At 28.0% G+C, this 26654-nt stretch overlaps 1 protein-coding gene across 3 annotated transcripts in view; it reads left to right on the top strand.

Annotated features, from left to right (window-relative positions):
• Positions 1 to 24065, top strand: part of LOC127288845 (uncharacterized) — a 110088-nt gene extending 86023 nt beyond the window's left edge. For 2 of the 3 annotated variants that reach the window (XM_051316528.1, XM_051316530.1), the window contains exons 2-4: positions 21798 to 21839; positions 23268 to 23836; positions 23910 to 24065. In XM_051316528.1, coding sequence (XP_051172485.1) covers positions 21818 to 21839; positions 23268 to 23836; positions 23910 to 24023 — 705 coding nt within the window. In that variant the 5' untranslated portion in view covers positions 21798 to 21817 and the 3' untranslated portion in view covers positions 24024 to 24065. Of the gene's footprint in view, positions 1 to 20952; positions 21164 to 21797; positions 21840 to 23267; positions 23837 to 23909 lie in introns of those variants that run through there. The other variant, XM_051316529.1, reaches the window with a different exon arrangement.
• The last annotated feature ends 2589 nt before the right edge of the window (positions 24066 to 26654 follow it).

Here is a 26654-nt window from a genome sequence, read left to right on the forward strand (position 1 = left end):
GCAAATATTTGGCGAAATTATGCCGGCATTGAATTCGTCAATAGAGCATTGCGGAGCCTTAAAAAAGCCCTAAATTTTGATCCATAGTAGACCTTTCTACGAGTGTTCCTTCATGATGTGGACAAACTGAGATAACGTAAAAATTGAATTTTTGCAAATAATTCGCGAAATAATGCCGGCATTAAATTCTACAATAGAGCATTCAAGAGCCTTAAAAAAGCTTTAAATGTTGACCTATAGTAGGCCTTCCTACGAGTGCTCCTTCATTGTGTGGACAAGCCACCTTAATGTTAAGCTAGCTTGTCCACAAGTTTTTTAAAGAAAATGACGAGCATTAAATTCGGCATTAGGGCATTAAATTAGCCTTAAATTAGCCCTTAATTTTCAAATAGGTTTTATCCAGATCGGACAATGTGGACAAGCCAGGTTAACGGACCTATAGAAATTATATTTTTAAAAAATACTGTAAAAATAATTTTTCATTAATAACAAAATTTTTTAGTCATACATTATTATTATTATTTTATGTAGTATTTTATCATTTTATATTCAAAAATGTTAAAATATACACTATGAAAAAAAATTGTTATTAATAAGAATGTTTACACATTTTTAAAATAAATTATTATATTTTTATTTACAATAATTATAATATTAAAAATTAGTATTATTTAAATATTAATCGATTTAAAATTTTTCGTTATTAATCATAATTATTTATACATTTTTATTATGATAATGAATTATTATTTTTTTAATTTTAATGTAAAAAATTAATTATTGCTAATTTTGAAAAATAATTTTAATAAAATTATGTTTTATTTCAACTATATTAAACATTTTATATTACAAAATACTGTAAAGATAATATTTCATTAATAATTAAATTATTGTAAAAAATAATAATGCAAAATTTTATTTAACACTTTTTTTTAATTGTCAATAATTAATTTTTAATATTAGGATTAAAAATATGATAATTCACTGTGATAATAAAAAATATGTCAGTAATTAAGATTAATAAAAAAATTTTTTACCCTTTTAATATTATATTCAAAACTTTTAATATTCATTTGTATTTTCGTATGATTTAGTTAGTGTAGAAAATATTAAAATATTATATAGAAAATTATTTGTTCCTAGTAATTCATATGCAATTTTAAATTTATAGTACAAAATTAATTTAGAATGTTTATTTTAAAAAACAATAATAAATAAAGAATTTAAAACTATGCTTAAATGTCACAAAATTTGTTAAAATAACATAAATTATTAAAAAGTAATTCTTAAAAATGTCAAATTTTAAAAAATTTTTAACTTTATAAAGAAGAATCTTAATTTTATTTACCTTTTATATATAAAATATTAAGAATAACCTTAATCTTGATGAACGTGGAAAAATGTAAACAAAAAAAACATACGTTAACCACAATTAGAATTGTCAAAAGTCAAAACCTATAAACGAAACAAACGCAAGAACAACCAACTTCAGGTGTGGACAGAATGAAAGAAAGAAATTCACGATTATTATATGTAAAAGTTTCGGTATTTATATCAATTTCAATCAATTATTCTCATTATTTCATGGAATAAATCAGTTTTTCGATCATAATAAGGAATAAAATTATAAACAAACTTGAAATACAAATTTTATAAACATATTATGGAATCTCAAAATTTTTTTGTTGATTATATATATATATATTATACACTTGTCAACGATTTTCTACACGTGTGAAACACAGAGATTTTAGGTTAGTTTTTCGAATTGAATATAGCAGTGCGGCGTGACTTTTGCGCAAGCGCTTATGTTACATTTAAATATCTAGAGATACTAAATCTGAATATATATTTTTTTACTAAGATACTATTTTTGAGTATATAGATGTTAGATTTAATTAAAATTTTTTTAAGTATATTTTGGATACTATATTTAAGTATCCATTTTTCTCCGTGTGATCTAATTCGAAAATCTCTTCGAACCTTTACCTTTGCAGGTGTACTTATATTGAACTTGATCAATATAGTAATTCAAATCATGAAACGAAAAAAATATCTTTGCTCTATGTGGCTTTTACTTGCGGCAACTTCAACTTTTTGATTCGTTTGAGACTGTATCGAATAACATTCTTTGACATATGTATTTCAAATGACGCTCATATTTATATGAAATTGAATTTACTATGGAAGAAAGTTTATATGAGAAAAATAGAATATGAGGTTCCCATTTTAAATATAAATTCTTTTCAAGCACACAGATTATTATTTTGTTTTTATTAGAATATTTTTTTATAAAAATAAAATTTTCCTCGTGTATAACGCTAATTGGAATAAATAAAAATTTTCTGTTTTTAACCTTCTACACTGTAAAAAAGGATTTGAATTTCAACTCCATAGCGGATGTCATAAAAATCTAATCCTTTTGGAGTTGATGCGAAGGGAGTTAATGCTTTACGAGTTAATTTTAAGGTGTTAATTTAATTATTAACTTCGTTTTTAAGTTGATTTTTAACTCGAAAAATTATTTATTTTCATAATCAGAAAACTTTATTCTTTTGTTTTTGTTAATTGTCATGTATATGTCGAAAACCTTGAAAACACATGAATAACGAGTTTCAATCAAAACCGTCAAATTTAAAAAATATATCCGCCATATTGGTTGCGCCATTTTGAATACGTCACATCAAAATTGTAATCATCGACTCCAAAAACCCCTGAGTAACGATATTCAAGCGATAGTGAACGATTTTTTTTTATTCTTCCGCCATATTGGATCGGACATTTTGAATTTTGAAAAACGTACACCAGATTCGTAATGAGCGACTCCAAAAACCTTCGAGTAACGATCTTCAAGCGAATATGTTCTAGCACATGAAAAAAGTTGTCAGGGTTCTAGGGATCACAGTCAGGCAACTATACGTACATAAGAGCTTAAAAAAATGTATTAGAAAGAGTTTTACATAAATTTCTGTTTCTTTTTGTAAATGTACTTTATAGAATCAGCTTATCCAATTTGATAACGATTTTGAAAAAAAAATTTCTTAAAAAGAAGTAGATGAAAAAGCAAATTGTCTGGATCCGAGGAACCCAGCTCAGGCACGCAAGTGTTAATTAGTTTAATAATGAAAAAGATTACTTACTTTTACAGATGAAAATAAGTTTCTTCTTCTTAGTTGTACACTACCGAACAATAAATATATGCGCACTTTATAGTTAATTAAACTGAATAAAATTATATCTAACTAAATTATCAAGTAAAATATTAAAAATGAATTGGACATGCGCTATCTATGTAAACCAATAAAAAAATCATTTTCCTTTTTCTCTGTATATTGAAGTAGAGAGAAGGAAGAATTTAAAAATTTTATTGGTTTACACTTCTCTCTCTCTCTCTCTCTCTCTCTCTCTCTCTCTCTCTCTCTCTCTCTCTCTCTCTCTCTCTCTCTCTCTCTCTCTCTCTCTCTCTCTCTCTCTCTCTCTCTCTCCAGTTAACACCATAAGGAAGGGATAAATATCCCACTCTTCAAATATGTTGAAAAAAAATTTTATATAATAATACATGCGAACAGACAAAATATATATAGAACATGCGGGACAGACAGCCACTTGAAATTATTATATTGTAATTATTTAGTCGAGAGTTTAATACATCGCTGCATACGATTCTGATATCAGACTTCAGAAATTCAAAATAGCGTATTCAATATGGCAAACGAAATGTTTAAGAATCAATTCACGTGGAACTTGTTACTCATGGTTATTCTTATAGACTGTTAATTACGAATCTGATACCAGATTCGTAATCAGCGATGTAAGGAATGCTCTCTAAATCTGAATAAGTGATATTTCACTTAAAATGTGTCAAAAGTCTTCCACGTAGAAAAATAAGTGTATATGCACTTAAAAATAAGTGAAACTTCACTTATTTTTGAGTGAAAACCACTTATTTAAAAGTGATAAGTATACACTTATTTTTCTACGTGGAAGACTTTTGACACATTTTAAGTGAAATATCACTTATTCAGATTTAGAGAGTGCCCGAGTAAAAAGTTTCTAGTGAATTTATTTGTTTTAACAAGTAACTTTTAGTCCTACATAGCGAACTGCTATTTGATACAATTATTTTCCAAGACATTGTGTCAGAAATTTTATATTTTTAACAGTAACGATTCAATTATGTCCGACGACCATCAAAACTCACGATGGCTCCTTGTTAAAATATACCCGTGCAGAAATTATGGTCTGGGCCTCTCAAGGCCCTTCCCATTACGCCTGGATTCTGGCAAGGGCCTGACATGGCCTAACCTAACGCTTCGTAATCTAACACGCTAACCATTACGCCAACTTAACGTGAGAAAATAAATACAAAATTTATTTGATAAGTTGCGACTGAGGAAAATGAAGACTTGAGCAGCAGAACAATAAAGAAACAATAATTATATATAAATTATAATTTTTTTTTAATGTTAAATAATTTATTTAACATAAGTCAATATTTTCATTTTTGTATTTTATTAAAACTTAGGAACATAATTTTTCTTATTATTTAAAATATAGATAATATAGTAAAAAAAACAAATAAATTTTAGTTTTTGTAAAGAAAAAATCACTTATTTCTTTGAGTTGTTGACAAAATTCTTAGATGAAAATTGTTAATTTTTTTTTAAAAATTAACTTAATTGATTTTTCTTATTTTTTTAAAAAATTAATAATTTTAATAAATAAATTATTTTAATTAATTAATTGTTATTTAAATAATTTAAAATTCATAAATATTATTATTAAATAATTATTACTTGATAAAATATTTTGCATGGAAATTTAATTTTATTATAGTTTTATTTGGTGTTAAAAATTACTTTTTATTTTGAGGTTATGTCATAAAACCATGGCAAGACCGAGTTGCTCTAAGGAATGCCAAACTTGTGGAAAAACTGACAAGAGCCATGAGAGAGCCTTACTTAAAGTAGAACTAAGTAGGGAAATTTCTGCATGGGATTAAGAATATATATTTACTCATTTTTAAAACTGATTTGCAGCTTCTAAAATTTAACTCCCAACTCCAATAGCCCTTAAAACATGTTCTAATTTTTGACTGCATATTTTCTGTGATTCAATCGTTCATTTAATTGAGATTTCCTACATGTAGCAAAAAGGGTTACTTGTATGATTCACTTTAGAAAAGAAGGTTAGTGACGTCCGTCGATGTAATCTTGCTTAACGTTTCTCTGTCTTCTCTTGCGGAAATAGATTGACAACATTTGATGGACGTCACGGAAATGAGGTTAAAAAGCGTTCTGTTTACAAGTTGAGTAAATCTCTCTATCGACATAGCCTACGGGTTCTAGCTCCGATAAACCACAAATACTAAAAAGGAAATTTCAAAAAATACACATTGATATTTACATATATATATATATATATACGTATGCTTTCTACAATTTTTTTCAACGATTATTCATATCATAATTGATATTTTATAATTTCAATTCTAATATACAATAAGAGACATACTCTCTTAATTTGAATCAGTGAAATTTCACTGATTCAAATTAAGAGACTATAGTGCCATTACAATTTGTTGAGTGTTATTAATAAGAGTAACTACTTATACTACTACTACTTTATCTTTTTCTATAGCGAATATAACAAAGTATGGAAGAAATGGATATTGAGGAAAATCCATGGTACTGGTTCATTGGACTCTTAGTGCTATTGGTTATTATTACTATAATTATTGTAGTAATTGTCTTCTTCAACGTAATAATAAATTGTATTTCATCAAAGTTGAGTAAAAAAAAAAGGTACTTAATCATCACACATTAACTAAATCGAAATATCTAAAAGTTAAGAAAGTACACTGCTCCAAAATGCAAAAATAGTATATTTCGATACAAGGGGCCAAACGAGCGTTTGGCCCCTTGTATCGAACCATATTTTTCTTTATAAGTGCAGGCATAACCTCGTTTGACAGCTACTTGCAGCTATTCAAAATGGCCGACTCCCTCATTGTGCGCGCGGACGATGAGCAAAATGTTTTGGCCACCGCTTAACGGTGAGCAAAATACTTTGCTCATCGTCCGCGCGTACAGTGAGGGATTCGACTATTTTGGATAGCTGAAAGTGGTTGCCAAACGAGGTTTTTGCATGCACGAATAAAGAAAAATATTTTTTTTAATAATTGAATTTCAATTGATTTATTTCACATTTGTAGTTTTTGTAATTGACACTAATACTATATTCAACGATTAGAAAACAAATTATTTTTTAAAACAAATTTTATTTAAAAAAATGTTTTTTATAATTTTTTTTATCAATAAACAGTGCAAGAAATATCTTTGAGCCAAAAATTGATCGAATTTTTGATTCCGAAAAATATTTCATTAAAAATAGTTGATCATAAACGTTGTGAACTTCAGCATCGTGATATAAAAATAAGGTTAGGTTTATAGCTTGTTCCAATCGAACAGAATTAGCGTCCTTCACATACATATGAAAGATTGGCAACTTCATATGGCTAAAACACCTGTACTGCATTATTAGCACTGTAGCAGAAATCCTAATCACTTTATAATTATGCCAGTGTCACACTAATATTTTTTCATTGTAGGGCACTCTCACAATTAAATCTTATAAATTCATGCTTAAAATGTAAGCGGAGAGAGCCCTTGCTATGAGAGTATGAACTACTCTCATACTACAAACGCTTGACTTTTCTCTCCGTGTAAGAAATTAATAAATTGACAACCAAAATTTATCCTATTTATAGAATAGGGCTCAGATTTCAGCAGTTTTATTTTTAACATCTATAATAAACTTACTTAACCATTAAAGATTTAATAATGTATACGTAGTTTTTTTACAAACCACATCACGCGTTAGCTTCACATCACATTTCTTTGTTAATGAACAAGTGATATAGTAGAAATGAGGTCGCGCGCGAGGTGAAACATATATTTATAATAGTTACACTACTTCGAAGTGGGGATAACTATCGATAGTATATGTAGTCACTGAGGTAAGATTAAAAAAACAAATTGACAATAATTGATGCTTTATTACTAATGGGCTCGATCGAGGCGCATGACTTTTCCCAAAAATTAAAAAGTTCGAAATTATAATTGATCTAAAAATGATGACTTTAAGTCAGTATTTTATTTGGTCGAAATTCTCAAAGAACGACAGTTATGAAAGTCGATATTTTATTTGATCAAAATTCTAAATGATCGATATTTAAAGTGGTCGACATTTTATTTGGTCGATATTTTGTTTATTCGAAATTCTAAATAATGAATATATAAAGTGGTCAACAATTTATTGAGTCGATATTTTAAATGGTCGACATTTTATTTAGTCGATATTTTATTTGATTGAAAATCTAAATGCTCGATATTTAAAGTGGTCGACATTTTATTTAGACGATATTTTATTTGGTCGAAGTTCTAAATAATCGACATTTAAAGTGGTCGAAATTTTATTAGTTCGATATTTTGTTTAGTCGATATTTTAAATGATCCACATTTAAAGTGGTCGATATTTTATTTGTTCGATATTCTAAATGATAGAAATTTAGAAGCATCGAATTTTATATCCATCGAAATTTAATTTGGTCGATATTTTAAAAGCTCGACATTTTTATTACAATAATAAGCGTTGCAGCTTATTTTAATGCCTTTTAATTTTCTGTGTTATGATGTTGAAATATAGAAAATGTTGTTAACTTGGTGCCTTTCTGATTTTTCATTCGTTACAAGTTGTAACAAAATAAAAGACTTCTTTTTTATAGTGATGCAACAGTTGAAAACAATAAAAAAATTACGAACCCGCAGCATTAAAAAAATTTATGCAACCACTAAGTAATGAAAATTTATTTCTTGCTAAGTCCAGGAAAACGGTTCTTGAAAAATAACTATACAGGTTATTGGAACGTTTTTAAGTTAAAGTTGAGATATTACTTATGAAAACGACACAGTTAGTCATCAAAGTGTGAAAAGTGTTCCATAGCGCTCCGGTCATTCCTAAGTAATAATCAAAAATCAAAACTTGCGTTCTTTACAAACAAAGTTTAAAATGTGTTTACAGTTTTCTTGAAAGTATTAAATTGTATTAAAAGGTATCAAATTGAGACCAAAATTTGTATCAATATTTTATTTATGATCCACATTTTGGATATCAATTCGTTGCAATTTGATACTTTTCAGTTAACAGTGTTATTAATAAATTTCTATAATTATTTGTGAAAGAAATGTAATAAGAAATTTACAGCACGCACCTAGTTTGAGTGGAGAGTGAAATTATTTCGACTTAACACTTTAAGATAATTGAAATGTTTCTTTACGCCTCTATATCCCCCCTATATTCTATATTCTAATAAAAAATTAGTCAAAATTTTGCAAACATACATACAGATATAACACGGAGAGAAATAGATAGTAAGAACTTATGATCTTAAGATGGTAAAAAGTAGATGTTATCCGGTACTATCAAAGATGTTACAAAAAGTGTGGTTATGTTACCCACTACAATCAAGATGTTACTCCGTACAATCTGGATTGTTACTTATAGAATCTAGATTGCTGTCCGTATATGTAAGATCAAATATGGCTCCGTGAATTTTTCAATAACATTTTTAGATCTTTTAGTGGATAAGAAAAAAAATTTAATTTTGTGTAATGTACAAACAAAAGTTGAGAACACAAAAATAGTACAAAGAATTGTTGTTATGTGCCAGAGTATTATTATTTAATCAAAAAATTTATTTTTACAAAATTGCTTATTTAATATACTCTGGCACATGTCAACGAATCCCTATCACATGACCTTAAACATTATTTGCTGAAAGTATGATATACTAAAACTTATTAATAAGAAAAAGCGTAGTAATTTATCTTATCCTGAGGAATACATATAGAATAACGAGATAAATAATGGATTTTGAAAACATCATCAGGTTCTGGAACATTGGAATTTTTATACTTTTGATTCTTGGTTTTTTAATTTATCTAATAGTTATTTTCTATAATAAAATGCGAGGATGAAGTAGCTTATGATAGGTACTAAAAATCAGATATTAAATAAAAATAAAACAAAAAATGCAAATTAAAAGTTAAGAAAATATACGATAATCAAATGGAATATATATGAGTTGAATTTATCACTCGATGGTATTTAATAACAAATTGATGCTATCGATACTCCGAGTCAATTATATTATTAATTAAATTAATTATTAATATTGAATGTAATAATTTTTTTTTCATAATTGAATTTCAATTGAACGAATATTTGATAAAAAAAGAGGCTTTATTAAATATTGTACAAATTTAATTTATTCATCGGAAAATGGAAAGACGTGGTTCTTTTGAAAGGAAGATTATTTTTTGGTGAGTCAATCTTGATATGTAGAATTAACTGATATTGAAAGTGCATCGGCACTAATTTAGTAATTTCGATTTCGACTTTGACATAATGTATAAAGTTCCATAAAGTCGTAAAGCAATACACCCGGAAAACGGTTGCTATGAAGCTTTGAGACTGTTCAGAATACTTGCTGCTAACTGAAGCGTGATACTGACTGCGGATGCCATTGAGACGGATGTACGTAATGTCAAGCAACAAACCCATTGTTTGTAGTGGTCCAGAGTTCAGTTTTGGTCATTTGTTACACATTATTGTGCAGACGTCATCACCGAAAGCAAAGCTTTGTGTATGTGTACACTATGCTGCAGCGTGTGTTAATTAAATGTCAGAATTAACAAAAGCACAGTTAAATTAAACATTTCGGTGTATGCGAAATAGCTGTCCGTAATAATATGATTTTCATCATATTTACCTACTGATTTGAACTTTTTAACGCATGAGAGTATAACCCGTCAGAATAAAGGATGTTTCGAGGGTAATGAAAAGCTGTTCAATACATATGATCCGCTATATGATATATCAAGTTCATACTATACCATTTACGAACATGGACTCTCGATTTAACGAATTACCACATTCGTTCCATTCCCATAAACTTTTTTAACGATTATACCGAATTATAGGTTTTCGCTGTATAATGGACGAACAATATACAGTCTACTCGAAATGCGACTTGTTTCAAATGGAACTCTGAAAATCAAATTTTCACAGGTATAAAGGGAAAAAAGGCGCGTACAGAATAGTGCTGCAAAAATGTCTAGTGACATAAAACATACTTTTATTGGACAAAAAGAAAATTGCAAATAATTTTATTATTCGTACAATGGGCAAAATAGATAACACAAAATAATACAAATGTCTGTACCAATTAATTTTCTTTTTAAAGTCATTAGTGCAGCTTAATCCTCCGAAGCTATTCATTTTATGGCGCGCATTTCTAAAAATATTGTGCATTCTAACAGATTCATAAAGTTAAATTCTAAAACTAAATATTTTTAATAAGTGAAAACTTTCGGTATTTCATAAAAAATTTTATAAGACTTGATCCATTCATCGTACATTGAGTGAGAATGCACTATTTCTTCCAAGTAAGCCCTTAAGTCTCAAATTAGTTGATAAATTTGAAAACAACAAAATTTGATGTGTATGACTATGAATATTATTCTTTTTGATTTGCTGGAAGCCAGAACGTAACCATTGAAAAAATGTTTGAAAAAATGCGTTACGTAAATTACATACAACACATACAAGTTTCATTATTCAACGATTAACAAGTGAGCTGTGTTGCATTGCGTATTATTTGGACGGATTTGGGGATTAAGGATCTGCCATACAATCCTATTCTCATTATTTAAAAATGTCAAAGCGATGTTAGGTTATAGGTATATGTTTAGAGTTTTTTTCTTTTGCATAACTTTGATTAACGTTACACAGAAAATTAAAAGGCATTAAAATAAGCGTTGCAGCTTATTTTAATACCTTATAATATTTTCTGTGTACAGAAGCACACAGAAAAAACCTAGTCTCATTTTTGTTGCATATCAAAATGAGCCGCCTACACGACTCATTCTGAGTTCAGTTTTTTTCTGTGCACCAGTGTGATTAATCTAGTTTAAAACACCTTGCTTAATCGATCTTCATAGTATTATTTTGTGATTTAATAATTTTTATTTGGATTTTTATTATTATTATTATTATTATAGCTTTTAAAAAGAAATGAATGGCAGGTTTTATTGTTTGATTATTTGCAATTCACTTGTCTTATTGTCAGTGAAAAATATTTTTCAGTTTATGGTATACATCATGCGATGTATCTAACAGTTTCGACGAAAGCTTTGGCTTTGTGGGATTTACGCTTATCTCAGTCCACCTTTTCTAGTAAAGCGTTTTGGTCGTTTCTTTTGATGTATATAGCTCGTACATTGAGAACGGAAGTTTCCCGGGAAAATTTCTCTCTGAATTGAGAGTAATTCGCACATTATAGCCACTGAAAAGCATCTTTAAAACTGCTTTTATCCCTTTTTTCTTTTCTTTTATAATACAAAACCCAATATCTAGTTTTTATCTCGTTTTTTCAATTTATTTCGTCAATATATGATAAGCAATTCGCTTCACTATAATTTTTAAAAAGTGAAAGCTTTTCATATCAAAGTGTGACAACATCAAAAAAAAAAGAAACAAAAAAAATCTCTAAATTAGAAGGTTTTTTTAGACAATTTTCAATATCTATACAAAATATGAATAAATTTTTTATTTATTTTTATAGAGACATTTTTTAGAATCTGCTTGTATTAAAAATAAATAAATGATTGGTATATAGTTGTGAATAGTTGATTAAAAAATGTTATTATAATTATTTAATTTGTATGAATACGGTCGCCTGAATATAATTTGAAATATTATGTTCGAATATTAAATTTGAGCCTCTAATTATTGGAGTCCATGTAAATGAAAAAAATAAATATAACGGATAAAATTATTACGCATTTAAAAATGAGAAAATTGATATTGCGTCCAATTATTATTGCAATTTTTGAGCTTGGACCTGGACGGGAGAGCGAAACCGAGCACCAATTTTTAAAGACCAGCGGGGGATCCCACCAAAGCGCTGGGATTCCCGGGCGGCGCGGCAATGGCTGACGATAAGTAGTGGCAGTCCGGCTAGCGTGCGGCAAAGGCTAGGCTGACTCAACAGTTACCACGTACCATCAAAATCAGCTATCGCCAAAGCAAGACGAGATCTAATAAAAAATGAAACCAAGTTACATTTCTGAATAATTTTTGTTAATTCGTAATAAATTAAATTCTCTTTAATTTTATTTAATTTATATGTAGCAGAAATTGTGAGATAAAATAAATGTTATTTTATCCCTTATTTTAGGTGATAGACTGAATAAATGAACTTCACTCTGTTTTAAATGTAATTATTTGGACCTATGCTGGGTGCCGACGAAATCAACTGTCTTTATAAAAGAATGTGTGAAAACGAAGACTTTACAAAACTGTGAAAATCTCGAATATTACCGACAATTTACGAATATTCACGAATAAACATAGCATATTTTGAGTTTTTATGATTCAGATGTACCGTAAAGTACATCGTACCTTAATAAGGGTACTTTATGACGGATTGGGATAGCGATCTTGTACATAGAAATAGTAATTCATGGTACTAAAGTTTATCTTTTTAAATCCATATAAATAAATATAAATAATAATAATAATAATAATATATATATATATATATATATATATATATATATATAAATCCATATAAATACCTAAATTTTGAAAGAATTTCAAATATTTGCACCTTTTGAAGAATAATTTTTAATATTTAATGAAACGTGACAAAAATTTGAAGACCCGACTTAGCGACATCTTTTTATAATTTAGTACTGGAACCAAACAAAGTTGGAATATAATAAATACACTAAAGTTTCTTAGTTATTGGTATAAGCTACATAAAAATTTCTATATTACAGTTAGGTTAATTTAGGACGAAGCTGAAGTGCGCAACGTTTATGATAAACGATTTTTAAAGAAATAGTTTTTTAAAATCAAAAATTCTATAATTTTTTTACTAAAAAATATTTTTTTATAATTTGTTGATTAATGAAAACTACAAGAAATATTTTTTAGGCAAAAAATTGTAGAATTTTTTATTTTAAAAAATTATTTCTTTAAAAATCGTTTATCATAAACGTTGCGTACTTCAACTTCGTACTTTAGGTAAGCTAGATATAAGATTAATTGTTTTATTTCGTAAATAATTGCCTTAATCTCAAGTTTTAGTTGGCGTCAATAAATAACAAAAATATTTCTTTCAATAAGATAAACTTTTTATTCTATCTCACTGAATTTCCATCTCTGTTCTTTAGTAGAAAAATGTAAATAAATGCGTGTTATTTTTGTTCTGCCAATTGTTATCTTAAATTGTTTATCTGTAATAATGAGGAAGATGAAAGTAAGAGAATTTTCTCTAAATATAAAATTTACAACTTTTCAGTTTGTCTTTCCGACACTTTAAAAAGAGTAAAGCACCACATCATTCAAGTTTATTTATTACTTTCTTTTTGTCTGTAGAAAGAAGAAACGAAAAAGGATAAGAAAATCAACAGACTATATGTATTCTTTTGTTTCAGGGTTTTTCAAGGTCATGTACCTCCTTTGGAGTTTTTTTTCTCCTTTATGACGTGATCCTTCAGCTGAAAGAAGGCACGAAACGTTTTAGCGATGAGTACTCTCATGGCACCTAAGGTTCGACAATTCGACAGGTCGCTTTCTGCTTTAAACACTTTTAAAAAGTGGTCCGTTGCACGACGAAAAGCCACTTATAAGACTTGGTATATTTTTTATCAAAGTTACGTTACACTGAAACAAAGAACAGGGAATGTATATCGTTTTTCAACCTTGCTACTGTTACAATATCCATTTTTATTTTAACACCACACAGAGAAAAATGGTGCTGAGATTATAGTAAAAATTATACTTTTTTAGTAAAATTTACTAAGCATGTGTAAATATTACTATTTCTGGTAGTAAAAATTACTAATAGTAATTATTGCAATAGTGTTTTTAAAAATTGCTACAGATGTAATAAAAATTGCTTTAGGATTTCTAAATTTTATAACGCCATAGTAAATTTTATTAAATTTTGTATTACTTTTTACATTCGACACTTTTTAAATATTACTCGTAGAAATTCTAATAAGTAATACTGCGAAATATAAAAATTGCTACTGCCAGTAAAACTTACTATTTCAGATCAAACTTTTTACTATTAAAATAGTAATCCGTACAACTACTAGTATACACCTGTGTGTGTGTGTGTGTGTGTGTGTGTGTGTGTGTGTGTGTGTGTGTGGATGATGACGTCACTACGGTCATGCGCAGTGTTCGTAGCCCGGCATCAAAGTATGCAATTCATGTATAACGAATAAATACTTCATTTATAATTAATTATTCACTAATTAATATAAAAAATATTATAACAATTATTATGGCTATAATAATAAAATAAATTAAAAAATACAAGGGATAAACTCATTAAGACTATATAGTAATTATAATTATTATTTGCTTCAAAGTTTTTAATTATTACAATGTGCAATTCCAGGTTTATATAAAGTTATTAAAAAATTAATTTACATAATTCTTATTTATTTTATATAAAATCAGAATAAGTAACAAAATAAGTAATTTCTTTTATTAATGGAATAAAAATACTTTGTAATGAATTTATAAACTTTTATTTTTATTAAATTAATAACTTATATATTTATAAATACAATAAAAATATAAAATAAAAGCATAATATAAATTGATGAAAATATTTCAATCGTTGTATTTTGAATTATTTGTATTTTTGCAAATACAATTATAGTAAATATTGTTTTTTACGTTATATTAAAGATTTGTCATCTTTATAATGTATCAAATTTAATTAATTAATTATTACAACATTATAGGTATATTATAATATATAATAATACATAATAAAGATGATAAATTATTATAATATAATGTTAAAAAAACAAAATTTATTAAAAGAAATTATTTTAAAAAATGTGTTGAATATAATTATTATGATTTTTATTGTATTTACAAATATAATATTTATAAAATATTTATAAAATATTTATTTATAAAAAAACAAAGAATACTTTCATTGAAATAAATAGCAATATATTAATTTAAATAATATTAATTAATAATTATAAAATATATTAAATTGTAATTAACAAAAATTGTAAAAAATGTATTATTTAATTTGTATTACTCAATACAATTGTATTTTAGACAACATAATAATTAATATTGAATTAAGCTGCGAATATTAAGTCGAAAGTTGATTCAAGATTGAATCTAGACTGGACTTTTTTTTATCTTATTCTATAAATTCCATTCTACAATATACTCGTTTTTAAAAAAAATCTATCGATAACTTTATAAATAATTCAATAAAATGTATGAGTTTTACATGTTCAGATTAGGAATCCTATGTTAATTGGTGCAACTTTGAACCCAGATTTCTCAGTTTTTAGCATGGCAAGGGGTACTGGGTTTTTTTACCACTTATAAAGTACATAAAAAGGAACATTTTCTCAGAGTTTAAAAAAATTCTAGCAAAAATCGATTTGTCGGAGAAATACCTTAAGAATATCCCTATCAGAAATTGAATTTGAGTAGTGAACTCTGGTAATTTTTCGTAGGGATATATTACACTTTATAAATTTATGAATAAAATATGAGTCAAAAGTTTTGAACGTTCATATAAACAAAATATTTTTTTCAATATATAAATTATTAAAATTTATAACGGCATTGTAAAATAAAACAGTAAATTAAACAATTATTAAATTAATAACTTCTTTTTAGATATTTAAAAAAACAACACAGGAAATAAAGTCTTACTCCGAACATAGTCTAATTTTTAATTTGATTAGAAAGTAGCCGATAACTAATATTAATCACAAATAATGGTCTAAAAATAAGCCGCTTAAAGTAAGACTTATTCTATGAGCGAGTTAGAAACTATATCAGTCTACTTTGTGTCCCATATTGAAACTAGCTTCTTTTCGGGTTTGAAACAAAACTTATTTTTTCCTGTGAATATTTTGTAATAAAATTCGTACTTAAAGAAGTTGCAAAAAAATTTTGTTCATTTGAACGTTTAAAACTTTTGGCTCATAATAAAATAGATTCAATACGTACGATTACTTTTTCCCTCTCGGAATGTAGTAAAATAAAGATTTATCTAACACTTGTTCATAGTGAAAATTAATTTAAAGTGTGTAGAAAAATTCTCCTTAATAAATTTAAGTACATTTTACTTGCGATTTCGCTTCGTATACAGGTACTTTAGTAGATGAATTTTAATATACTTAAAGTAAGAAAAGCTAACTGAGGAGCATCAGGCAGGAAAAGATTAAATTTGATTTAATTGAAACTTTATCTTCTCATAGAGCATGCAAGTGCAAACGATTAATCCTCTTACGAAAAGAATTATAAGTTTTATCACGAAATCCTTTTTACGAAACTTTATTAAATTAATTATAGTGTTTACAGGAATTTGAATTTTTTCTTAAGGGCAAGTCCAAGTTGTATGTTTTGTTTGTCAACAACAGTGAATTGCACGGACGTTTACGACTCGAAATTTTTCGCAGTTCTCATTTATAAAGAAAATGATATTTTGCGATTTTCTTTGCGGAAATCATAATAACACAAATGAAACTTGGTTACCGTACATTTCTTTTTATTAAAAAAGGCAAAAATTACATTATTTTAAATAATTCAAAGTATCAATGACACTCGATTTTACGACAATCACGATTCGAAATTTTTCGCAGTTCTCATTTATAAAGAAAATAATATTTTGCGATTTTCTTTGCGGAAATCATAATAACCCAAATGAAACTTGGTTACCGTATATTTTTTTTATAAAAAAAACATAAATTACCTTATTATAAATAATTATAACATCAATGAAACACGATTGCACGATTCGTTTTTCGCAGCTCTCATTTATAAAGAAAATGATATTTTGCGATTTTCTTTGCGGAAATCATAATAACCCAAATGAAACTTGGTTACCGTATATTTTTTTAATTAAAAAAAGCATAAATTACCTTATAAATAATTAAGATATCTGTAACACTCGATTGCACGGACAATCACGACTTGAAATTTTTCGCAGTTCCCATTTAGAAAGAAAAAGATATTTTGGGATTTTCTCTGCGGATATCATAATAACACAACTGAAACTTGGTTACCGTATATTTTTTTTATTAAAAAAAGCATAAATTACCTTATAAGTAATAAAGATATCAGTAAAACTCGATTGCACGGACAATCACGACTTGAAATTTGTCGCAGTTCTCATTTAGAAAGAAAGTAAAATTTTAACATTTCTTTCGTTAAAATGGTAAAAACATAAGTAAAATTTGGTTACCGTACATATGTTTAGTCAAAAAAAGAAAAAGAAATTATATTCTGTATGCAAAAAAGCACCCGTAACATATCAATACCACGATCGTGTTGACATGACACCATATTGAGTCAATTTGCTGAAAATTCCGCTAACTCTCACTAGATGGCTCTGTTAGGAGAATAAGGGAGCACTCACACCTCTGGCTGCCTGCACAGGCAGCCAGTGAGAGCCAATCAGAGAGTCAGTTGATTTAAATTTTCTGTCTCTCTTACTCTTGTACGTTTTCTGTGTGGTGGGAGGCTGCCTGTGTAGGCAGCCAGAGATGAGAGTGCTCACCAATCTAACTAAACTCATTATTAGCCGTTATTTCGAATGATTTCCAATATTATAAAACAATTTTTTATAACTCTATAAAAAAGTTTAGTTGACATAAGAATTATTTTTTTTTCAAATTTATAAATTCGATCAATTTTTTACACAAAATTATAATTATTTCAATAAAAAGCTTTTAAATTCTTAAATTTTTTTTACTGCAATTGATAATTTATTTAATTGAGATATTGTTTAAAAAATTAAATAAATAATTAATTATTTTAAATAATTTTTTTCAAATACATGTGTAACAAAAAATGGTTATTTGCTTTTACAAAAATTCTTATTTATTTTTTTTAAGTTTTTCATCTTCCTCATGATGAAATAAATAAGTCATAAAGGCCGACTCACAATAGGTTCGTAAACGTGATGCATGAAATAGAATAGGATACGAGTATATTTGTGTCCTTTTCGAACGCATATTTTACGTTCACGTACGTGATTTATCAGATAGAAAAGGAAGGGAATATATTTCTGTCTTTGCCTAACGCATTTATCTCGTTCGCGAACGACTTTTGCGAAGCTATTGTGCGTTGGCTGATAAGGCCTGAGCAGAATAGGCCAACGCACAATAGATTCGCGAACGAGATGCATGAGATAAAAAAGGATACGAATATATCTCAGTCCTTTTCTAACTCATGTTTCACGTTCGCGAACGTCTTTCGCGAAACTATTCTGCTTAGGTCTAATAGAAACGTAATCGCAATCGTATACGGAAGAATGGGTTAGAGAAGGATAGTCATAAATTGTTGTTTTTCCGTGCGAAAAAAAGGACACTACATACTTCCCAAGTATACACTTTATCAAAAGTGCGACAAAAATCCCAATTCGGAAACGGCCTTGGGATGCGTCTGCGTTTGCAGAATGGAGATTCTGGAACTAGCCTTACTAATTCTTCCGATTGCGATTCCGGTTACGTTTCTATTGCGCTTAGGCCTATAAGCATGAAATGAATTTAAAAATGTCGGACACTCGATTATACTAAAAGTGCGATCATAATGTGAAAAAACAAGGGGCGTACACAGCTTCATAAATTATAGTGAAAGTATAATATTTAGAGTTAAATGTCTAAAATGTGCTAATGTTTTAGGGCAGATATTTCAGTACAGTTGAATGTTTATAATAATGCGAACATTTTGGAGAGTCTACAATGCATAATTTTGAGACGCTTGCTTTTCATCGAACTGTCAATACGTCGAACAAACAAAATGTCGAAAAGCCATAACCTCGAAAAGCCAATACGTCGAACGGTAAAAAATGTCGAAAAGCCAAGAAGTCGATCAGTCAATACATCGAACCGACAAAATATCGATAAGCCAAAATATCGAAAAGCCAAAACATCGAACAGCCAATACGTCGAACTGACAAAATTTCGAAAATTTTATTGACTAAGTATAATTATTATAGTTACTTCAATAAAATTTTTCGACATTTTGTCAGTTCGACGTATTGGCTGTTCGACGTCTTGGCTTTTCGAGATTATGTCTGTTTGACATTTTGTCCATTCGACATTTTGTTGACGTTGCTAGGACAATAAAAAAGAAATGAATCTAAGATAGTACACTTAGATGTGGTATAGGTCCTAATAGTATATAGAATAACTACAAAATTACATTAGAAAGAAAGGGAAAGAGATATTTCTTTCCTATTCTTACTGATGAAATCTTGTAGTTACAGTCTATATACCATCAGGACCCTTGAAAGACGCTCAAAAGTTTTTGGTATTTCAACAATTTGTGAAGTGTGCAAGCTTCGTTACACCTACTATAAAAATTTTCTTCACTTTACATATTTTAAAATGCACAAAGCGGATTGGTTGTCCAGAATATGATTCATTGTGGACAAGTTGTGCAACTTATAAGTGTACAAGTCTGTAAGCGCATGAAAAGCGAACTATTTCTTTCTATTTCTTTGCCTTTGTATATTTTGGTGATGGTTGGTTTTCATTGTCCCCACTCGCCATTTGTCATAATTAGGCATAAGCAGAATGAAATCTCTAATCGTAAATATTAAGCTTTTACATGAGAGAGAAAAGGATAGAAATATCTTTTGTTCTTTTCTCTCTCATGTAAAATCTTAAAATTACGATTAGAGATTTCATTCTGCGTTGGCCCATTCTCGTCAAAAACCGCACCCTGCTCTAGTAAAAATTTGGTAACTTTTAACTTTAACAATAAAGTCACTTTTTCACTTGAGCAGGGTGCGGTAGTTGACGTGAATTATGCCAAATGGCGAGTGGGGACAATGGAAACCAACCTGATGTGTGACGATATAAGTCTATTTCCAGCAGACCCCATTTTCACTAGTTTGTTATAGTAGGGACATTTTCAAATTAAGATATTTAGCGCATACTTGATAAAGCGTATTTTAGTGTCCTTTTCTCGCAAGAAAAAACAAGGGCCGTTTTCGAATTGGGATTTTAAACGCTTAGTTAATAAATACTTGAAGTAAACTGGCTGGTTGGCTGTTAACAAAAATATTTTTAAGGCCGTTTCACAATGTTTTCTTTTGCATCGGTTATTTTTCAAATGCCCGCAATCACAAATGAAAAACACCTCTATTGGGTGACAAAATTTGACAAGTTATCTTATTTTATCGCGCTAAAAACAAAAAAAAAGAACCTATTTGTCAAGTATCTATTTACAACGTCTACAAAATCCTCATTTCCGAAAGCTCTGACAAATTTCCCTTGACACGTATGTGTATTTCATATTTCTTCACGTGTGTGTTTTGTGGACATAATAATTGCAGTTTCTTATATTTATAGTATTTAATTTTGTTGCTAATATACGGTTTCTGAATATTGTTTAAAAATTTCACATTATATAATGGAAGACATTTTTAGAAATTCGTTTCTTTTGTAAACATAAGGACATTAAGCTAACCAAAAATAACTAAATTAAATAAATCACATTTATAGTCCCATTGGTAAAATAAATTTATCCATGTTAGTTGTTCTGCAATATCTATTGTGTAATGTGAATAATGAAGTGCTAAGTTGTGACCGTACCCTACAGGCGCCGTCCCATGACAGCGTAAAACGCCGGCGTAATGCTGATTCTACACTCACCTAAAACTGCGCGAGCGGTCCGCATTTGCGTTACGTTTTTTATATATATAGATATAGTTGAATATGGGAAGCGTGACGGAAAAGCGGACCGCTCGCTCAGTTTTCGGTGAGTGTAGAATCAGCATAAAAGCGGAAATCATGTGAACGAAAGAGATGAACATGTCCCACTAACTCTTTCGTTCCGCTTTTACGCCGGCCTCATCTAATTGACGGAGTTTCTCATCCCTGATGTGTATACAAAATGGTTGTGTGAATAGAGAATAGACCAAGTAGTCTTTCGACAATTGTTAATTTAATAGTCATTACGCTCTTTTTCTTTTGAGGTAAAAACCTGCTTCTCCAAAGAAAATATTGATTTAAATATTCAGGTGAGTAATGTAAATATATATATATATATACCTTGTTATCTCGTTAACTTAAACAGTTGGTAAAATAACATTGTAAAAAGAAATAAAAATACTAAAACCATGAACATGTAAACTCCGGTTCCAAATAACAAAAAGATATTTTACTTATTTTAATAAAATTTTATATTTTTTAAAAAGTTATTTTTATCGAAATAAGTGTTTTAGTATAAATTGTAGCGAATCTTCATATATAACTTATTTTAGGAAAATAATAAATAGAAAAATAAATTATTTTTAATAATTTTAATAAAATTCTTCTATAATAATCGAAGTTTAGAGCAATTTAGTGAAACAAAAAAATTATGGCTGAAATAGTTTCGTATCAACAAAAATTAAATATTTTTAAAAATGTTTTTTACTGCAGGTTATGGTTAATTAATAGTTCAGGCCTCGAATTGTACGATTTTTTTAACTTCTATCGACTTTTTTCAATAAATGCGACTGTGTTATATTTATTTTGATTAAATGTAACTTTTCCGATTTTCTTTACCTTTCTTAACAAAATGCGAGTTTCTTTTATCTTCTAAAATTTAATTATGTAACAGAAATATATTATACGATTTTATTATTATTAACTGCTTTTTTTCCTTTTTAGGTTCGATTTTTCAACACGAAATGAACACTCGCAGATCTCAAAGTATGTTTTCTAAAAAATATGTGACCCGTCACGAAGAAAAAGACCTACATAGGAGGGAGGATTTGTGTGTTGTTGAATCTTAAAAAATCGAATTTCTGTTCAACAAAATTTTATTAAGTGGATTTTACAATAAGCACAATTTCTATATCGAATAATTGTTATTTAATTGAAATCAGATTCGAAATTTTATAAAAGAAGATTTTTAATGCAGTTTCAATTTAACGTAAATTATGTTTACAAAAATTGACACAAAAAATAATTCTTATTTAACAAAAATGTTATTTTATTGAATTTCGATTTATCCGAATATTTTACTTAACATAACTTTTATTACAGGAGTTTACATTCAACAAAATTAAAATTTTTCAAAATTTTTAATTGATAAGATTTTTATTAAAGAACATTTTATTTTGAACTAATTTCTATTTAACAGAATTCTAATTAAACAAATATTGCACTAAATTAAATTTGTACGTAAGAGAATTTCTATTTCACCGAAACTCAATTGGACCGAACTTTCATTTGTCAAAATTATTATTTTAGAGACTTTTTAAAACGTCGAATTCTCATCTGACAAAACTTTCACATATTCGATTATAAATTCGACCGAAATATTTCAGCGGGATGTTTAAAATCAAGCAATCAAAAATCCTTAAGAAACTTTTGATTGGTTGATTTTAAAACTGCTGCTGAAATGTTTCTGTCGAGTGCATGATAAAAGTTCGGCTAAATAGTAATTTATTTATTATTAAATTTTAATTCACTGAAATATCAATTAAAATATCAAATATTCACTGTAAAAATTTTGCTAATTATAAAATCCACTTTATTCAATTTTTCTGAACAGAAATTCGATTATTTAAGACATGACAACACAAAAATTTTTGCAAGTTAAATATGGGGAATATTCATGAGTCCTAAATAGAAAAAATGGAAGGTTACGTTAACAGTAGTTTTACTTTGATTAAAAGTTTATTTTATTATTTTTTGATGTACTGAAAATTTAAATATCACTGATTTACATTGTAAGTCGAATCTCTTTGTGCATTTTCACTTAAAATTTTTAAAACATAATCAATTATTTTTTTCTTCTTAGGTCTCTTTCTTCGTGCCGCTTCATATATATTTTTTTGCCTCACGCACAAACGTGGCACTTTTAGATACCTGACGTACAGGGTGTAAAGCCAATCATTTATTCTTCCGTCTGAAAATGGCGTTCATATTTGCCCTAGGGTAAAAATGAACAGCTGGCCTATGCGTTATTTTTGCCCTAGGGTAAAAATGGACGCCATTTTCAAACGGAAGAATAAATGAATAGCTTTTTCACCCGGAAGTCAGATAACTTAAAAGCGCAACGTTTGTGCCTTTGGAAAAAAAATATCTAAAGTAACATAGGTTCAAAGTCTACAATTATTATCTTTTTTATAGGATCGTCTGACAGTAGTAAATTATTAGTTGATGACGTAGAGAAATTGTCTGAAACAGATGTTATTGAAGCAGAAAAAAAGGCTCAGGAAGCCGAAAGGAAGGCTCAGGATGCTGAAAGAGAGGCTCAGTTAGCTAAAAAAATGGCAGAAGAAGAACATGAAAAACGTGAAGCTGCCAAAAGACAGGCAAAGAAGGAAGAAGAGGAGGAGAAAATTAAAGCAGAATTAAATGAACGCATTTTACAAGCAAAAAAACGTCTAGAAAATGCTCAAAGGAGAGAAACAGAAGCAAATAAATTATTACTAGAATCGGAAAAAATTATAAATGATATGAATCGATTGGAACACGCCGAAAGACAGGCGAAAGAGGCTGAAGTGGCGGCCTTTCAGGCAGAAAAGAGTGCAGCGGAATCAAGACGACGTCAATTGGAAGCGCAGAACAATATATTTAGAGAAAATCCGTCAACATCTTTGGAACCATCTTTTTTTGATAAATCTTCCAACATAGGGCCGTACCCAAATCCTCTCCACGAAACGGAAAGGGAGAAAAATCTAAAGAAACAATTGAAGGTAGGTTAAGGCATCTCACACTTTTTTTCCAAGTTCCTTATTTGCTATTTTCTGAGTAATACTATTTTTTCAGGTTATGAAAAAACAACTTTATTATAAAAATAATTTTCAACGAGGTGGTAAGAATGGGCGTGGCGGTAGAGGTGGACGTGGCGGTAGAGGTGGGAGTTATAATTATTATTATTAGAAAAAATACCTGTTCTTTTATTTTGTCAATTACATTTGTAAGTTGGAGGGATGTAAAATAAATAAATAACAATAAATAAAATAAATAAATACTAAAAAATATTCAAATTCATTTTTAATAATTTGTTGACTTTTGTTAAAGATAGTAAACATTTCTCTAAATCACTTGTATTCAAATTTTGAAGGTTAAAATATTCCGATCTTGAAAAGTATACAGTTTTTTTTTAAAAATTAAGTACTTTATAAAGAGAAGCAAATTTTTCAAAAACAACTACATTCTAAAAGTTTCATCAATCTCAAAATACAATTAACTTTTTGATGCACAATCTATTAATATAACATTAACATAATTAAATTTTCTTAAATATTTACATTAAAAGAAACTTCTTTTAAAACAAATCAACATTTATTTAAAAAACAAAAATACATATTTAATTATGCATTAACCTTTTGATTAATTACTTAATTAATTAAATTATGGAAACCTGTGATGTTTAAATAATTAAAACTAATCTAGCCGTAAAATAAAATGTGACTATGTTAGAGAATTTTAGAAGAATGTATAATCCTACATTGAACTGATAGCTTTATAAGGAAATCAATTTTGAAGTTTAATAATCCATGAATACGACGATTATTATAGATATCAGAAAAGGTATAGAATAAAGACAAAATTAATATTTTTTAAAAATCAGTTTCTTTATTTTGAATGTAATAATAATACCATACTCACGGTGAGTTGTTCTGTTGATTTGGAATGCAACACACCATTCGATTGAGATCTGACCTTATATTAAATACAATTCAGCCAGACCAGAATCAGACGGGGCGTTACACACCTAAGTTGTATTTTCTGCAGTTTTTTACCTACAAAGAACTAAATGTAAAATAATTTAAATATATTGAATAAATGCATTTGCGTATTTTGTTTTTCAACACTTGTATAATAAAATTTAATTTTAACATCGTTTCCTTTCTATTATTGTAAATCTATAAAAATATTGTAAATATGAAAAAGAATTAATAAATATTTTAAAAATAAATGACGTGTTTGCAATTAAAATGAAAATATTTATCAAGTATATGCAAACATCATTATTTTAACTATTTTAGTTAAAATCAAAAGGAACGTAACATGAAATAAGACATTCATGTATGTACATTATTGTAAAATTTGATATTTGCATTTAAAACTTTTGAATTATATATGTGCATTCATGTATCAAATACAAATGTACATTATTGAAATTTCATTTTTAAATGTAAGAAAATATTTCTTTCAATTCTTTTAACAAAAAAGCAAATAAAATGTACATTACTTTAAACCTATTAAAAATTGTCATATTGTATACTTTGGTAATTCAATATCCAAGTTGTATGACATTCCTTCTAATACGGATTTGCAAAATACATAGACTTATTTTCATGGCTATAGGTATAAGCATGATCGTTTTGACTGCTTTCGTCAAAATAAAAAGGAACGTACATGAATTAAAACTTTCATGTAATTAGTACAAAATATGTACGTCATTACAAATTAATTGTAAAATTTAAGAAGTGCCAATTTAAAATTTAAGTTTTTTTATCGTTCCTTTTTCGTCATTATTAATGAAAAGAATATGGCACATAAACAAAATAAAAAATGCCTATATTTTAATTGCGTATTTGCAAAGCCATGCAAATATTTATCATGTTCATGAAAGCATGATTATTTTGACTCTTTTAGTCAAATTCAAAAGAAACGCACATGAATTAAGACCTTCATGTTAAATACAGTATGTAAACTTTTGCAGATTATTATTTATTTAGAATTAATTTCTAATGTAAAACACTATTTCTGCGCCGTTTCTTTTCCGTCATTACAATTCGTACACAAATAAAATGGTACTACATTTTCCTAATGAAATGACGTATTTTAAATTACTATGCAAATATTTATAATGCAAGCATGATTATTTTATTCCCTTCAGTCGAAATAAAATGTAATTTACATGAAATTAAACATGCAAATTTAATTTCAAGAGTAAGAGGATATTTTTCCATTGCATTTACACGTATACAATGTTACTCTTCAATCATAGCGATGAACACCTGAAAAAAACAAAATTTATTGTATTAATAATTTATTCTCAAGACATATTCGAATATATCATACGCATGCCTGCATGATACTCGACACTTTAGTAAACATTGTTTTCTTTTGAGTGTTTGCAATCATTAATTTTACTCTGTATAATATTTGAAATTCAAAAAGATCTTAAAATTCAGGAAAAGCTGTTAACCTTCTCGTAGTTATAATATTTGCAAAATGCTCTCTTAATTTCATAACATCACGAGAAAACTTATCTGTAAATGGATCTCTACCCAAACCTATGCTTGTAGCTCGTGCTGCCGCTTCCACGCCACAACAATAACCGTCAGGCTGTTTTTGAACTAAAAGAATATGTATGTCCTTTGGAGACAACTTCGGATATCGCTTTTTTATAAATAAATGTTCATCTGAATGGAGATTGTCGTAAACCAGGTTTTCAAACATACTGTCAAAAATTGTGAGTTTGCCATCTGTGTAAAAGTATGTTCGCCAGTGATCAATGCAATTTCCACCAACAATTTGAGCATCACGATTACTTGT

Source organism: Leptopilina boulardi, unplaced genomic scaffold (assembly GCF_019393585.1).
Source record: "Leptopilina boulardi isolate dan_hultmark-lab unplaced genomic scaffold, ZJU_Lbou_2.1 LbouV2_396, whole genome shotgun sequence".
NCBI classification, from domain to species: domain Eukaryota; kingdom Metazoa; phylum Arthropoda; class Insecta; order Hymenoptera; family Figitidae; genus Leptopilina; species Leptopilina boulardi.